This window comes from Rhinolophus sinicus, linkage group LG04, assembly GCF_036562045.2.
Source record: "Rhinolophus sinicus isolate RSC01 linkage group LG04, ASM3656204v1, whole genome shotgun sequence".
Classification (NCBI taxonomy): Eukaryota; Metazoa; Chordata; class Mammalia; order Chiroptera; family Rhinolophidae; genus Rhinolophus; species Rhinolophus sinicus.
The window spans coordinates 127,625,678-127,643,842 of NC_133754.1; the positions used below are offsets into that span (position 1 = coordinate 127,625,678).

The 18,165-nt window shown below is 35.7% G+C and overlaps 1 protein-coding gene across 5 annotated transcripts in view; it reads right to left on the reverse strand.

Annotated features, from left to right (window-relative positions):
- The window catches only part of CNTLN (centlein), a 263,049-nt gene that overhangs the window by 183,901 nt on the left and 60,983 nt on the right, over window positions 1-18,165 (reverse strand). For 4 of the 5 annotated variants that reach the window (XR_012495705.1, XM_074330346.1, XM_019739197.2 and 1 more), the window contains exon 3: window positions 11,996-12,080. The exons of the other annotated variant lie outside the window; for it this stretch is intronic. Coding sequence is in view for 3 of the 4 variants with exons in the window: in XM_074330346.1 (XP_074186447.1) it covers window positions 11,996-12,080 (85 nt within the window). In the remaining variant the exon portion in view is untranslated. The remainder of the gene's footprint in view (window positions 1-11,995; window positions 12,081-18,165) is intronic. 5 annotated transcript variants of the gene reach the window in all.

Genomic DNA, 18,165 nt, shown 5'->3' on the forward strand with positions numbered 1-18,165 from the left:
AAAGGACTGAAGATGAACTGAAACTTCATCTTCAGGGATAGGATAAAAAATGTGGTGAGTTTAAGGAATAAAATGAGGGTATCTCCTATATTCTAATTTTTTAAAGCTGTAATGTTGTTGATTTTACTTTACTTCTACTTAAAAATATTTTAAACACTGAACACAGTCATGTGCTGCTTAAGGATGGGATATATTCTGATAAATGCATCATTAGGTGATTTCATTGAACATTACAGAATGTACTTACACAAACTTAGATGGTCTAGCCTACTACTGGAACCGTATGTGCTTTTATAAGACTGGCAGTGCAGTACGTTTGTTTACATGAGGATCACCACAAACACATAATTCACTGTGCTATGACATTATGACAACTATGACATCACTAGGCAATAGAACTTTTCAGATCCATTGAAATCTTATGGGACCCCTGCAGTATATGTGGTCCTTCGTTGACCGAAGTATCATTATGCGATGCATGACTGTACAAAAATAATCTATGATAAGTGTGTAAGGTATTAAGAAACAATCAAAAGAGCAGTCCTGTACCCACAAACACCCAACTAAAAAATGTAACTTGACCATTGCCTTTGAAGTCCCGTGTACGACCCTGATCCTCTAACAGCTGTAAGCTGTCCTGAAACTTTTGTTCTTATCCTGTTCTTGCTTTTCCTCATAATTTGAAGACATATATCCCTATTTAATATATTGTACAGTTTAGCTTATTTTTTAACTTTCTATAAATTAAATCATATTTTACTTACTGTGTGGCTTGTTATTTTTGCTCAATATACATTCCCAAATTAATCTATATTGATAAGTGTAGTTATGGTTCAATTATCTTGGAATATAATATTATGGCATTATATAAATACACTATTATGCATTTATCTATCCCTTATCAGGGTACATTTCAGATGCTTCCCATTTTTGGGGAAGGGAATATACAAGCAATGCTGCTATGAACACCCTTAAGCATGTCTCCTGATAAAGATGAGCAAGAATTTTCTCCCAAGCAATGTTTTCCAAACTACAGGTTATAATCTAGTAATGGGTCATTAAATCCATTTAGCCATCACAATCAGCATTCTTCTTAAGTGGAATAGAATACAACAGAAATGTCAAATTGATGTGCACAAATTCTTAGCAAAAAAAACACACACAAAAAAACAAAAATCTATGCCCATAATAAACTTTAGAAAGAAGCACACACACTATATTTAATAAAATATCTCCTAAAATTTTTTGCAGTGTTTAATTTGGGATTTCCATTTTTTTACATATTATTAAATTCATATTTAATATATAGTTTGTTACATTTTTACTTTTATTATATATAGTAAGACAACTATTATTATATGAAACTTTATTTCATGTGTATACTGGATCATGAAGTAAAATGTAATTTTTTAAAGTGTGGGGATCATATTAACAAAAGTTTAAAAAACATTGCTCTAGATTACATATACTCAGAGATGAAATTGCTAAGTCATAGGCTAGATGCAATTCAAGAGTTCTCAATAGATTCACATCTGCACCAACACTTGAATCGCAAGCTTGTTAACTTCTTACACAGCCAGTAGGTATAAATGGCACCTCAATATAGTTGTAATTTCTATTTCCTATTTTAATTATTAGTGAATATCAAAATGTGTCTGCTATCAATCAAGGAACATAAAAACAGATCCATAAATATGGCCTATCCACAATTCATAGCCCATTTTTTTATTCTCATCTAAGTCTTGTTCTCCTTCAAATTCAATTTCTACTTCCTTTATGAAGCTGTTCCCAACTCTCACAGTAATTGCTGCCATTTCTAAATCTCTGTATTGCCAAATTATTCATTTGAGACATAGCACACTACCTACTCTTGCTAATTATCTCTATACACTCACACTGTCTCCCAAACTAGATTAGTAAGTGTTTATGAATGAGATTGACACTGAATGGTAAATTCAATCGTATGATCACAAGACTGTTTATAAAATATCTACAAGCCTATTCTTTGAAAGAACTAAAAACTGGAGCATCCTCATCTATTCTAGAGATTATTTAGACTCTACGAAGAAGAGAACACTGAACCAAATGATTTAAATTTTAGAAGGATTTGTGCATTAATATGACCTAAATTTAATAGAAACTGACAATATACATGACACTAATAGTAAGCCCTTTCATGAGAATTATTTGATTATTTAAATTTTGGCATTTGAGTGAATTTAGCAATCCACAAAGACAAATACAGAAACAATTTTTAAATAAAAAAGCATAATACAGTGGGAAATTAGTTAACCAAAACTGTCATATTCTGATAATTAGTTTGATAAATTTGATATTATATTGCATAACCAATAAAGTAATAAGTTACATAAAGATATACTGCCAATAGAGGAGGATTAATAAATTAATCCTTCAAAGATCTGTAAAATTTTGTGCAATTAAAAATATTTTCCTAATGAAATATAACTTCAATGATCTACTTTGAATAATGAAAGCACAGGTATACACAATTACAGTTTATTTAAAAATTTTAGCTCCATGAAACTTTGTCAACCAACTTTTCAGGCTAGAGTAGAGTACATTCTTAATGGTTTGGCTTGAGTTAATATTAAAATAGCAAATAGAACTCAGAGGAAACATAAAGCATAAAGGGTGACAAGAGAAAGTATGTCTGGAACAAATAATTTATTATGGATAAGCCATGAAATGAATAATTCACATCATGGTCAAGAGACGTATATAGAGTAAGGAAAGAATGATAGTATGAAGCAGGAAAAAAACAGTGTGGGGGTGGGGTGGGGTGGGAGGGTAAGGAAGAAAAGCACTGTAAGACCTAAAACTATATCACACAATACTTGAGCATAGTTAATATATTATTTATATGACCTATTTTCAAATAGACATGAAAGTTTTAATAAAAAGCAGAGAGGTAATGAAGCCACGACAACTGAAACAATGGTAAGAGGAGAAAGAGGAAGGGGTAAGAGAATTGTAATTGAAAACCAAAACTTATTTTCAGCAAGAAGGTAAAGGGGAAATTCAATGTTAAAGAGCAATCATCATCTAATTAAATACGATATACTAGGTTATTGGCAGTCATGTTATCTAGTGCAATGTTAGAAGAGGAATTTATTACATGGCTTATTTTATAACTAACAGTGACAAAACTAAAGCACAGTCTTACTAAAAGAAGTTATATGAAAATTTTTACATTATTATCAATAAAATGTTGCAGTATTAGATTGGACTTCTATGAAAGTGTTTCTGCAACCAGCTAAAAACCTTGTGTGTGTGTGTGTGTGTGTGTGTGTGTGTGTGTGTGTGTGTGTGTTTTAACTGTTACTCTATTCCATGGGCAACAAATTTTAAAAATTAACAGCTATTTAATACTACTCAGTGTAACAATAAAACCATAATGGAGAGACTTCTGGCTTCCAGTGCAGTATGTACAGAACATGGAAGTCATCTCTCCTGTTCACAAAACATGAAAAAAGCTGAACAAACTGAAAATCAGCAAGTACTAGATCTATCAGGGAACTGAGATCATAGGGTAAACTACTATTCCCAGAACTGGAGAGTCAAACAGGCAGATACAGAGAATCACAATTTACCACAGCAGAAATCCAGAAGCAGAAAATTCTACGGGAACCAGTATTGGGGTAGGAAAAAAACACCTAATCTGTAATTAACAAATTGCTGGAGGATTAGGGTGGATAAGTTTGACAGTTAAAAAGTCTAGGAGTTCCTTATATATTTTGGATATTAGCCCCTTATGGGAGGCGTTGTTTGCAAAAGTCTTCTCCTATTCGGTTGATTGCCTCTTTATTTTGTAGATGGTTTCTTTTGCTGTACAGAAGCTTTTTAATGTGATATGTATAGTCTCATTCATTTATTTTAGCTTTTACTTCCCATGCCTTTGAAGCCAAATTCATAAAATGCTCTTTGAACCCAAGGTCCATAAGTTTAGTAGCTATGTTTTCTTCTATGCAGTTTATTGTTTCAGGTCTTATGTTTAGGTCTTTCATCCATTTTGAGTTAATTTTGGTACATGGTGACAAATAGCGGCCCAGTTTCATTCTTTTGCACGTGGCTTTCCAATTCTCCCAGCACCATTCATTGAAGAGGCTGTCTTTTCTCCATTGTAGGTTTTTGGCTTCTTTGTCAAAAATTATCTTTATGTGAGTTTATTTATCCATATTTATGTGGGTTTATTTCTGGGTGCTCAATTCTCTTCCATTGGTCTGCATGTCTGTTTTACTGCCAACACCATGCTGCTTTGATTATTGTTGCTCTGTAGTACAAGGTGAAGGCAGGGACACTTACAGCATTCTTTTTTCTTAGGACTGCTTTGGCTATTCAGGGTCTTTTCTGGTTCCATAGAAATCTAATGATTTTTTTGTTCTATTTCTATAAAAAATGCCATTGGGATTTTGATAGGGATTCTGCCATAAGAAAAGGTGAAATAGTGCTAGTTGCAACAACATGGATGGACCTTGAGATTATTATGCTGAGCGAAATAAGACAGAAAAAGTCAAGAATCATATGATTTCACTGATATGCGGCATATAAAACTGAAAATAACAAAGGAACTAGACAAACAAATGAAGAAACAAAAACTCATAGACACAGAAAATGGTTACCAGAGGGTGTGGGGGGAACGGGGCGGGGTGGTAGATGAGGTAAAAGGTATCAAATACATGGTGATGGAAGGAGAACTGACTCTGGGTGGTGAACACACAATGCAATATATAGATGATGTATTACAGAATTGCACACCGGCAACCTATGTAACTTTACTAACAATTGTCACCCCGATAAACTTTAATTTAAAAATAAATAAATAAATAAATAAAAGTCTAGGAAGGTCCAGTCCTAGAGGAGTTCTCACACTTCCATGAGTTTTATGTACTGAGCCTTGTGGGGCTATCAGAGTGAGGACTGCAGAAAAATCCCGCCCTGCTTCCTGCAGGGAGACGGGAAAAGTAGCCACTTAAAAATACACCAAAGCATTCACTGCTTCTTAACAAGGCCTGACATCAAGAGAAAACTATTTTACCAGATCCTACTTGGGTTTTACCAGAGACTAACCAACCTGAAGGATGGGAAATACCCAACTCCCATACCCTGTGGCTTTTCTATCTCCCTTAAGGGGAAAAAACTGAGAAGCACTCGTGAAGGTCACAGCCTAGGCATCCAAACTTACTGAAAGACTGAGACCTACTCATAAAGCCACAGAATACTTTCCCACCCCCTCACATCTCACCACTGTATAGGGCTTCTATATAATAATAAGGGAATACAACTGAAACAACTATGTGTCTCAAATGACATGTAAGAAGTCTCTAGAGAAAGTCATATTTACAAAAGGACACCAAATCAGACTTTAGCCTCTGAACATACAACTACAGTAAATAGTAAAAATAGCCAAACCTGATAAACATAAAACCTCACACTCAAGACCTATTTACCTCGGTACTTTTTACCTATATAGTTAATTTTGTGTGTCAACTTGGCTAGGCTTTGGGATGCAGTTTTTGGTCAAACATTCTACATGTTGCTGTGAAGGTATTTTTTAGGTGTGATTAACATTTAAATCAGTGGACTCTGAGTAAAACAGATAACTCTTCAATAATGTGAATGGGCCTCATCCAACCAGCTGAAGGCTTAAGAACAAAGAATATGGTCTTCTTAGGAAGAAGAAATACTTCCTCCAGATTGCTTTTGAATTGAGATGCAACATCAACTCTTCCCTGGGTCTTCAGCCTGCCAGCCTGTCATGCACAATTCAGATCTGCCAGCTCCTAACTGTATGAGCCAATGCCTCAAAAGCAATTAATCTCTCTCTCTCTCTCTCTCTCTCTCTCTCTCTCTCTCTCTCTCACACACACACACACACACACACACACACACACACACAGGAGAGAGGAGAGAGGTAAGGAGGGAGGGGGCGGGGAGAGAGAGAGAACACAAACCCTGACGAGTACAGATTTTGGTCCCATTTAGGACTTCAGTACATGGATTCTGCCACCAACCTGAACGGGCTTGGAAGCAAATTCTTCCCAGTCGAGCCTCTAGATGAGAACATATTCCAGTCAAAACCTTGATTAAAACCTCATGAGTTCCTGAGCAGAGAATCCACCTAAATTATGCCCCGTCTCCACACCCAAAGCAACTTAAATGTGTTTGTTATTTAAAGGCACTAGTTTGTGATAATTTGTTATACAGAAAGAGAAAAACACACAACTCAATCTATTTTACTACAGAATTTATAGTAGAAAATAATGGAGAAATGGTTATGGAACATATGCATTCTATATCTTAATAGTATAAAAACACACAAATAATGTTTAGAACAGGAAAGTAAGTCCTCTAATTACTCTTTGTAAGTTCACTTTAAAATGTAGGAAAAACAAAGGCGGAATTAAGTATGGTGATTTTCTCTTGTTTTTTTTTTTTTTGCAGTGTGCAGTTGAGAAATACTATCTAGATTTTTCAGAATATGTTAGAATCAAGAGGTATAGTATTTAATATAATATGTAAAACAATAAATTTAATCACTACAAAGATGATATAGACTCTAAACCTTGCAAATTATCAACATGTAGCAAAATTAAAATTCAAAAGAAACATTAAAAACAAAAAGGATACGGTCAGAGAACAAAGACTAAATAATTATATCAAGAAATGCAGATGAGATGAACTTACCTTTACAAAAGGTAAAGATGCATAGATTGAGTGAAAACACAAAGTCCAACCAAATATTATATACAAGATTCATCTGAAGATACAATGTAAAAGGATGAAGAAAAATATAACAAATTAATAAAAAGAAAGCTGAAGGAAAGATAATGGTTTAAGAATCAAACAAAGATATAATCTGAATGACTAAAGAGATGAAAAAGTTAGAACGAATGTACTGAATCTTATCTTCTTGATCTCATGGTTTCCACTGTCACCTAGAATTCTGCTAACTCATTTAAGTCCTCTTGCATTGTGTATTTTTAATTTCCTTTTCCACTACTTTCATATATTTTGCCTAATACATATTTTTAAATTATTTTTTCCCCTTCACCCCTCACTCCCCCCCAACTCCAAGCCATTCTTCTCAGTCTAGTTGTGTAGGACACAGCTCACTGGCCCATGTTGGTATTATGAGTCTTGCACTCTACCCAGCTGAGCCAGTCGGTCGCCAGCCGGCCACTCACAGCCACTCACGGTGGATCACAGAAGCTCACGGCAGCCCAGCTCCAGGGAGACCTGTTGTTCATAATCTTAGCTGTAGAGGGTGCAGCTCACTGGCCCATGTGGGAATCGAACTAGCAACCTTGGTGTTAGGCGCACAGCGCTCCAACCACCCGAGCCACCCGGCCGCCCAGCCTAATATGTTTTAAATGTAGAATCTTCTTTCTTTGCATGTCACATTTCCTCATTCTTTTCTATTACTTTGTTATAATTCAGTGTGATCGCTTAAAATGTCATATACCAATTCTCCTTGAATTGCTTTCAAAAATCACTAAATACTTCATTATTGCTGAATTTCATGTATTTTTCACAAACCCCATGTTTTGGCAACATTTTATAACCTTTTGCTTCTTGAAATTCCTTTTTTTAATTCATGAGATATTGCATCATACTTATGTCTCTGTACTTCCCTGAATAGTCGTTTTATCTCTTTTAATAAAATTTGTTCTTCATCTTACCCATTAACAATATCAGTAAATATCTTGTTTTCAGAATTCTCACTGTTTAAACTCTTCCCTCTAACTATAACATGAAATAGCTTTATCTTAAGGAGAAACTTCCCTCCCAAGGGTCAGATCCATGCTTGCAACAGTTTGCTAAAAATCTCTAAATAGAACTCCCACCAATAACTAAAACACAAATTGTCTAAAAGAAGCTCAGAACCTAATCCTCATAGTAAGTTGTAAATCCTGATAATAACCTTCTTTCTGATAATAATGCCACTGTTCTCTGATTTCTCCAGGCTGAAAACCTAATCATCACTTTCAAATTACTGCCAAGCCCTTATGGACCTAACTTACATACCTTTAATTCCTGCGAACCTAATAGTTCAAGTTCATGTCACTCATTTCTCTTAGACTATGAAATAACCTCCTAATAGATTATTCCACTTTCTGCTTTCCTTTTTCTAATTGTATACAGTGATTACCAGTTTTATTTTCATAGACTGCAGCTCAATTAACTTAAGTCCCTAATGAAATCCTAGATAGATTCCTTTGGCCTACCAGTAAAGCCCAAAATTTTCATTCAAGCACTGAAGGCCTTTCCTTAATATAGGTGCAACATAACAGTAGTCTTATCTCAGCCTATACTCCTACATATTATTTATGAAATAAACTATAAATTTCAACATTACCCAAACATGCCCTACTTACCTACCTTCATGCATTTTGCCCAGTGTTCACCCTGAGCAAATCCTCCTACAATCTCTACCTACTAAACCCCATTTGAACACTTCAAGATCCCTCCACAGAAGTTAATTATGCCTTCCTTTGAATTCTAGAGCATTCTGCTTGTGATTCTCTCGTGGCACTTACAATACATTGGTTTTATTCAATTTAAATCATGCATTCAACAATATTTAATGAACATCGGTTATAAGCCAGGCAATATGTTCAATATTAGGTGCTGGGTATAGAAGGGTCAATAAGTCCCCACCCTCACAAAACCTGTCTAGTGTAGGAGAATATGGTTACTTGAACTTTACTTTTATGCCCACCCTACTACTGAGATTTAAAAATCATTAAAGGCAAGAACTATAATTCTGAATTTTCCACAGTACCATCACAGGATAGTATGAGGCATGATCAAACAATATGGTGAATGTTTATATTTAAAAATATATATATTACAGTTAAAGACACATTGCCATTAATACACCTCAAAATACTACCCCCCGCTTTGAATAGACTTATCCCATCGTTCTTGCCACTTTTGAAGCAATTCTGGAATTCTTCTTTTGTGAGTGTCCTTAGTTGAGCTGTCATGGCTGCCTCGATGTCCTGAATCGATTCAAAACATTTACCCTTCATGGTCATTTTGACTTTGGGGAAGAGCCAGAAGTCACACAGTTCCAGATCCGGTGAATAAGGTGGATGAAGACAAACCATAATGTTTTTATTTGACAGAAATTGCCATACCAGAAACAATGTGTGACATGGAGCATTGTCATGATGGAGGATGATTTATGGCACACTTTAAAACACACCTTCTTTCAACCGTAGCTCACACCTGACTGACTATATCGAACAAGTTGAAACTTGTCACATACTGTTACTAAGGTTCGATGTATCACTTCCTGTATTGAAGATCCCTGCCTTCTTTCCATTGGATGGCACTCGGCAGCAGCATCCACTGTATTTCGTGATCACACCTTATATATACATTAAATACAATACAGTGGTACCTCAGTTTTCAAACGTCTCCGTTGATGAACATTTCAGTTTACAAACGCCGTAAATTTTATGGATCTATGGTATCATTAGATAGTAAAATTCATGCTAAATTTGCAGTTTTAGGGGTTGATTTTAAAGGTCTGGAACAGATTAATCTGTTTTGCATTACTTTCTATGGGGAAACTATGCCTCAGTTTTTGAATGTTTCAAAATTCGAACAGTCTTCTGGAATGGATTACGTTAGAAAACCATGGTACCACTGTATTTTGTTGAACTGAACTGAAAACTTTCTTGTAGAAAGTTATAACCGTCGTTGCACCAAAATATGCATAATGTAGGCTAAGGAATTAGGGGCCCAAAAAAAAGCTGCAGCGTAAAAATTAAATAATTTCCCTTATGAGCATTTAAAACTTTATACCTGAGCTAAGTGATTCTGCTCAAAAGGTCAATAATGAAATAATATCTACCCAAGGAAGAAGAAGTAGCAAAAGAATTCAGCAAAGAAAAGGGAAAATATACTGTCATTTTAAAAAGTCAACATTTTTTTAAATGATATGCTATAGTGATCTAGACCTGGTAAACTGAGCATTCCCTAAAGCGTTGCAAACTTAATGCCAAAGGATATCAAAAAGAGTACCAAAATCCATTCGCCTCCATAGAATAGAGTGGTAACTGAGAAACAGATTGCTCAGCCTTCATCTGCATATTCCCAAACCTCTTGAATCTCGGGTGTCCATATGACTAGCTTTTTCCAGTGAAACATAAATACAGATGATGCTTTCCACTTGTAAATCATAAAGTTGTATCTATCAGACAACTTAGCTTAGCCTAATTAATACAATAGGCAGATGACAATATTTTCTTAGAACACATTTTGATATTGTTTGATATGCAGATAGCAAATAGAACTGTTTATTTCCAGAACTGGCTAAAATGTTATTTCTAAAATGCTATCATTATATTATAGTATCAATTACGACATTTACTATAAGGAAAACACAACACTGCAGAAGGTATAAATTTCAAATTTATATGTCATATAGTAATCTATATTCCATTTTAGAAAGAGTTTATATGGCTGTAGAGAATTAAAATAATAACTGAATCTTTTATCTAAGTTAACTTCCACTGTTAGTCCTTTAATAAAACAACTGTATAACAATAACCAACTTCAGATCAAAGTTCCCATGACCCTTTAATTGGCTAGGAAGCAAAATAGAGTCAAAAGCCAGAAGAACATATTTGTCAAAAAGAACCTCCATTTATCCAGGAAAATTATGGGTAATTTAGTCCATAATAAGCAATTTGGTACAAAATGAATTTAAATATTATATCATGATATAGGCCATTCTTACGATATATTACTTTCACCTTTTTTTTTTTTTTTTAACACATTTATACCTTGAAAGTGGTTACTGGAAGCACAGAACACATGGATTTTTACAGTGATAATATACCGATTATGTATATGTATGTGTACAAATGATATGCAATGATATAATCAGTATTATATATACAATTCTAATTATATAATCAGTATATTATATATATGTTTATTACATAAAGTTATGTGTAATTATACCATTTACTGATTATACCCAAAAGATAGGTCTGTGCTAATTCAAAAATATAAGTTTTCAAAAGGTCAAATAGAATAATCCCAATTATTGTTGATATTTTCTACACATAAACCATTTGAAAATATACAAAATTAAGAAGTGAATGATAACTGCTAAAAATAAAAGGCAAAATTCAATAAAACAATGAATAATTGCTAGATACTAGTATAAAACTGTAACACTAAGTTTCAACATATAAATAATATGCAAGGTCTAAAAATTAAGTTCGTGAACTTGCTGCAACGATGTTGCTAACATTTTTTTTTGATACCAGAGGGATTATGTATTATGAATTTGTACCAACTGGACAAACAGTTAACCATGTTTACTATTTGGAAGTGCTGAAAAGGCTGCGTGAAAAAGTTAGATGACCTGAACTTTTCGCCAACAATTCATGGCTCTTGAATCACAACAATGCACCAGTTCTCACAGCACTGTCTGTGAGGGAGTTTTTAGCCAGTAAACAAATAACTACTCACCTGATCTGGCCCCAATGACTCCTTTCTTTACCCGAAGATAAAGGAAATATTGAAAGGAAAGACACTTTGATGACATTCAGGACATCAAGGGTAATATGACGAGAGCTCTGATGTCCATTCCAGAAAAAGAGTTCCAAAATTGCTTTGAAGGGTGAACTAGGTGCTGGCATCAGTGCATAGCTTCCCAAGGGGAGTACTTCAACGGTGATTATAATGATATTCAGCAATGAGATATGTAGCACTTTTTCTAGGATGAGTTCACGAACTTAATTGTCTGATATCATAGGCTATTAATTCAGAAAACAAATAGGCTACAAGCAAAGTATAATAATAAAGAATAATAGCTTCAAAATAGTAATGGTTTGCAATAATGACCCTGATATTCTTAATGATTACTGGAAAAAATAATTTAAAACAATTGTAAAGCTCTACTACCTGAAACAAATATAGTATTTTCAGTATTTTCTATTATAACACCAACCTGTACCAATTCTTGTATTTCAGCATCCTTGACTTGAAGAATTTCTAAAACTTTTCTGTCTTTAGCTTCAGATTTCTGTTTTTCTCTAGAAACAAAATATATATATATATACACATTGAGAGTTTATTAGTAATAATTGGTAGCTAATCCTTTAAATCTTCACATTCTGATAATGAGTGTCACTTGAAAATAGAGAAAATTAAATTATCTGGGGTTGACAGCCCTTTCCGAATTAATCAGAAACCATATGGCAAGTGACAACAACTTAGAACTGCTGACAACTAAGACAACTTCATATTAAAAAACAGTTTAGTCTCCAGATTTAGATGCATGATAAAAATACTTGAAACATGTTTAATCTTAATTGAAATAGTCAGTGTATCATCAGTTTAAAATAATAAATAAATATGTTCTTGTTAACAAACGCTTTATATACGGAATTATATTACAAATAACATTTATCATTTTTTAAGTAAAAGACTCAAAAGGGAGAGAGCTGGAGATTTACTAACAACCAGCATCAAATAAATAAGGGAGCGATATATTGGACACATGTTTACATGTTTTACAAAATTTAAAAATAGGTAGAATAAATAGAAATCTATACCTAAATCACTCATGAATCACAAAGTATACAGGTAAGGTAGGCGGAAAGAACCATCACTTGAAAAAGAGTGAAATGAAGTAAAAGGCCTTCGATCAGAAAAGCATACTACTGGTTATTTGAGATACATTCAGGTGGTACAATATTTTGTTTAAATATTATGTTCAGATTTCCAGTAAGTTAGCATAGTAAATTCACACTTGAGGGTCTTCTCTAGTCTCTAAATTTATAGTACTAATAGAAAGACATAGAAGAAAATAATTAAGGAGATACAGACACATTTTTGAGGATCACCAACTGTACAGAAACCTTACGCTATGAACCAGGCTGAAGGTGCTATCTGCTGTCCAGATCCAGAGGCAGGCTAAGGTAGAAAAGAGCTTGGCCCCTGGGGATAAATGAAAATAAGCGTCCTGCTCAATATGTAGAAGCATAGCCAGGCTCATTGTTTGAAACCAGAGACTGGGGTGGGGCTCCCAACTCCCAAATCAGAGCTGGAAAAACTTCCACCCACCCTCGCCTGGAACTAACAGGCTTATATGAAAGTTTAGGATGCCAAAAGTTTATAGACACAGCATCCCAATCAGAAGCTGAGCCAAAACACCCTATGGCTCAGGTAGTAAATATAACAAATGTTCTGTGTCCCTGTTGGCTAAGAGACCCATGCTTCCAATATAAAACCTATTTGGGAATAGGGGATGGGGAGAGGGTGACTATTTAGTGGCAAGCATAAAATTTCTAGAGAGAAAAGGGCATTGGACAAGGAGCAGAAGTGAGGAAAGAAGAGGAGGAAGAGAACAAAACAGCAACCCTCCCACTCAAGATGTGACCGCAAACAAAAAAATACAAAACACATGAAGAAAACACACACTCCACACACACACACACACACACACACAACATGCACACACTAACTCAATAATCTGAAGAAGCAACTGTTGTAGACAAAACGAAAACAGAACGCAGTGAAAAAGACTTCCAAATTAAGCAAGGATCTTTAAAGGCATAAGAGAATGACTAAAATTAAACCAAAACCCAAAAACAAACCAACAAGTGGATCAAAAAAAACCTATTACAAACCTTGAAAATAAAATTATAACCACTGAGTCAAAAAAAACCAATTAATTGGCCTAAGTTCAAAACTAGATGCAAAAAGGGAATTAGTGAAATGGAGGCTAATAACGGGGGATTCGTCCACAACATTGAATAGAAAATGATGAGATTAAAAATATGAAAACAATTTTAAGACATGCAGATTTCACTAGGGAACTCGAACATATGCCTAAAGAGTTCCAGAGGCAGATAATAGTAGGATGAAAGACATAAAGCGTTATTTTCAGAAGGTAATTGCTGAGAATGTTTTAGAATGAAACAGTCCTCAGACTGAAACAGTACCTAGCAGAATAAAAAAACAAAAACAAAAAAAACCAAGAAACCTTTATCTACAGCTTCATTCATCATTTGCTCAACAAGTATTTATTGAGCAGTTATGTGATAGGCATTGCCCTGGGGATACTGCAGTGAACAAAATAAAGCAAGTGGCTGCTTTATTTCATGAATAAACATGCTAGTTTCAGGCATACTGAAAACAAATTATAAATAAGTGAACACAGTATGTCAACTGGCTGTATATAGAATAAGGACAATAAACTAGGGTAACAGAGGAAGGGATGTCTAGTCTTACAAAACTGGAGAGTAAGAGGGAAATTGTTGCTGTTTTATATAGGCTAATTAACAAATATTATTTTGTATAGCATAATTAAGAAATACTTGAGCAAAGACTTAAAGGAAGGAAGTAAAAATCATGGAGCTCTCAGGGAAAATTTTTCCAGGCCATGGGACCAGTAGCAAGTAGGCAAGAACATAACTGATGTATTCAAAGAAGAGCAAAGAAGTAAATGTATCTCCCCTTGTTTGGACAAGAGGAGAATGGTCGCTGAGGACAGAGAGATCACTGGGAATAAAGTAATATATGGTCTTCGAAGCCTTATGAACATTAGGTCTGACTCTCAGTAAAATAGGAAGACAGAAGATAGGTCTGAGCAGAGAAATAATACAACTTATTTTATGAGTATCGCACTGGCTCTTGGGTTGAGAACACACTCTAGGGGGCAAGCATAGAAGGGAGACCAGCTAGCAGGCAGCTGCAATACCCCAGGTAAGAAATCAAGTGAATTGGACAAGATAGGGGTGTATGGTGGTGTTGAGAAGTGATACAATTCTTGCTATTTTGAAGGTAGAGAGAACAGGACATTTTAATACATTAGACATGAGATGTAAAAGAGAGAAATCAAGAATGTTTCCAAGGCTTTTACCTGAGCAACTGCAAGGATGAAGCAGACATTATCTGGATATAGATGACGAAAGTAAGGGATAATAGGATTTGAGGTTTGGTCATTTTAAGTTTGAGATGCCTAATAATATTCAAGATGTAGTTGGGTAAACAAGTCTGCAATCAGTCAAGAAGTCAAGGCTTAAGATGTAACTTTAGGAGTCATGCAAATATATTTTAAGACTAGAGAGTAGATGGGATCACCTAGGGAGTGACTTTGGATAGAGAAGTCTGAGAATTAAGTCCTGTGGCATTCCAAAATTTATAGGTTAGTAAGATGGGGGGAAAAAAACAAACAGCAAATGATACTAAAAAGGATAAGCAATCATGTAAGAGGAGAATCAAGAGAGAAACTAAGTGAATAAATGTTTCTAGAAGAAAGGAATCCAACTGCCAAATACCGCAAACATGTTCAAGAAGAAGACAAAGACTGAGAACTGACTGCTGGATTTAGCAATATTGAGGTCACTGGTGATTTTGACAAAAGCTATTTTGGAGGATGATGGGTATGAAAGCCTAATTGGAGTGAGTTCAAGAGAGAAAGGGAAAAGAAAACGGAGATAGCCAAAACTACTTTTCTGAGGAATTTTGCTGTAGAAAGGAGCAGAGAAACAGAACAGTAGTTCAAGAGAAATGTGAGATCAAATGAGATTTTTTTAAAGATAGAAGATAAATACCATGTGTATATGTTGACAGAAATAATCCAGGACAGTGAGACATACCGATGATGCATGAGAGAGAAGGAATAATCGCAGAGTGACCCCTTGGGTCTTTGAGGCTTTAGCGTACACATAGAGAATTTGTTTGGACTTAGATGAAAGTATAAACAGTTCTTCCACAGAAAGAAAAACAAAACACGTGGCTATAGAGTCAGACATGTTGATAGATGTGGTTATGGGAAGGGGTACAATCTATCTTCTAAGAGATTCTATTGTATTAGTGGTACAGGAACCAAGGGCATTGCTGAGAGTTTAGCTAAGCTACTCCATGGTACTACTGCCTAGGCACCCATGTGGTTTTCCCAAGCAGCCCACAGTGACCTTAAATCTCCACTAGACCCTCATGCAAGTGCGTGCCCCAAATAGCAGCCCATAGAGCCATAGTACATTTTAGTTCCAGATATGACTTCCCCAACAGCTTCCCCTTATGAGCCCCTTAGAGAAGATCCCCTGTGGGACTTATCAAAACCCAGCTCTTATGGTTTCAATTGACCAATCCTGCCTTAGCCCCTAAACCCCAAAGCACTCCACCTACAAATGCTAATAAAGGCATATGCCCCAGGTCCTGTCTGTGTCTCTCTGTCTGCACTCTGCCTTGAACTCCCCATGTGGCCCCGTGAGGTACAGTGGATACTTCCTCCAGAGCTGTGAGTAATAAACTTCTCTACTTCAGTTTCTCTTGGGGTCTGTTGTTGACCATGGCTCATGATCCAGCACCTTGTGCTCTACTTAACAAATGTTAATTGAACAAATTCCTTACGGCTGTCTATCATCTGAGAGTGAGAATGGAAAACAAAGCATTAGAAGTTGACAAGCGGGTAAGAATAAAACAGTTTTCTAGGATACTGGAATAGTAAATGAGCCAGAAAAAAAATAGGATCGTTACCAGGCAGTACTAAGGACCACTGAGGTCAGTGGTCATCATTTGCATGAGACCAGTCACCATGGTTCAGAGTTTTTCTCTAGACATGGTCAGCCTCTGGATATAGGCACACAATAGGTGGAAAGCTGGAATAAACCAAGTCTGAAATTTTTCAAACATATTAAGACTATTATTTTTATTGTTTGCAGTTTGTCCTGCTTTATTATTTTATTTTCTATTTACCAACCACGAATAGCACAATTAGTGTATAATCACAGTCTACTGTCTTCAGCTGGACTTTCTTTTCATTTGTGTTTCTTTTATTAAGAGTGAAATTAAACATACTTTCAGAAATTGAAACACCTGTGGTTTTTTTTTCGAATTTGCTATTGCCTGTCAATGTATCTGCCATTTTATATCTTAGTGTTTTTATTGATTTACAAAACGGTTTTACATATTAAAAATATATGCCTTTTGCTTATCATTTATCACTACCATATAATCTGAAATTATCACTTGAATTTTTAATTGACCATTACCAAGTCATAAGTATTGCAAAAGAATACTGCATCCATTCAAGGTACCTGCATCTGGAGAAAAAGGACTTCACATCCCAACGGGCAGGGCAGGGCAGGGCAGGGCAGGGCAGGGCAGGGCAGGGCAGGGCAGGGCAGGGCAGGGCATGATGGAGGCTTACCTGGGGACAAGGACCCAGGCTGAGACAGGCAAGACGTGAATTCTAGTCAGTAACCCCCTCTGTAAATTCCTTTCTGGATAGACTATGAATCTGTTTTTAACCTTCCAGGAATTAGTTTAATTGACGGGGAGTCTTTCTAATCCGCTCTTCTAATAAGCCTAAAATTCCCACTAGTGTCGAAATAACTTCTGGTGGTCCTTTTAAATGAGACAGGGATAAAACTAGAGTGTATGCCACAAAACGCCAATGAAAGCATGACTGCAGTTTCCAAAAGAGCTTGCTACCAGCCTGATTGTGTCCTATGACGCAAGCCTGCACGCAACTCACTCACAGCCTAAGCCGCAGTCCGCACTGCATGGGTAACCGGAGCAGGAGCACCAGCATCACCCAAGAATTTGTTATTAACACACCATCTTCCACCAACCCTGAGCGTGGAAACCCTGAGGGTAGGGCTCAGCAATTTGGGTTTACAACAACAAGGCGCTATGGACTGAATGTTTCATATGCTGAAGCTCTAATCCCCAAAGTGATGGTATGTGAAGGAGGAGCCTTTGGGAGGTCTTGAGGGAGGAGACACAGGAAAGAGGCTCTCTCTCTGTGCGTCATTGTTGGGCACAGCAAGAAGGGAGCTATGTGCAAGGGAACTCTCACAAAAAAATGAAGCCTGCAGGTACTTTTATGTTAGACTTCCCAGCCTCCGGAGAAATAAATGTTTGTTGTTTAAGCCACCCAGTCTAAGTTCCAGCAGCCCAAACTGACTAAAACACAAGCCTCAATTGATTCTTATGCACACGAAAATCTAAGTCTCTGCAATAACAACTGACACTCTTCTCAATAGATGAAGTTGAGTGATATAATACTGAAAGCATAGGTCATAAATGAAATGTAAAACTTCAAATGGAATATAAACTTCAAAAATATACCTCAATGATTTTATAACCAAAACACTCCAAAAT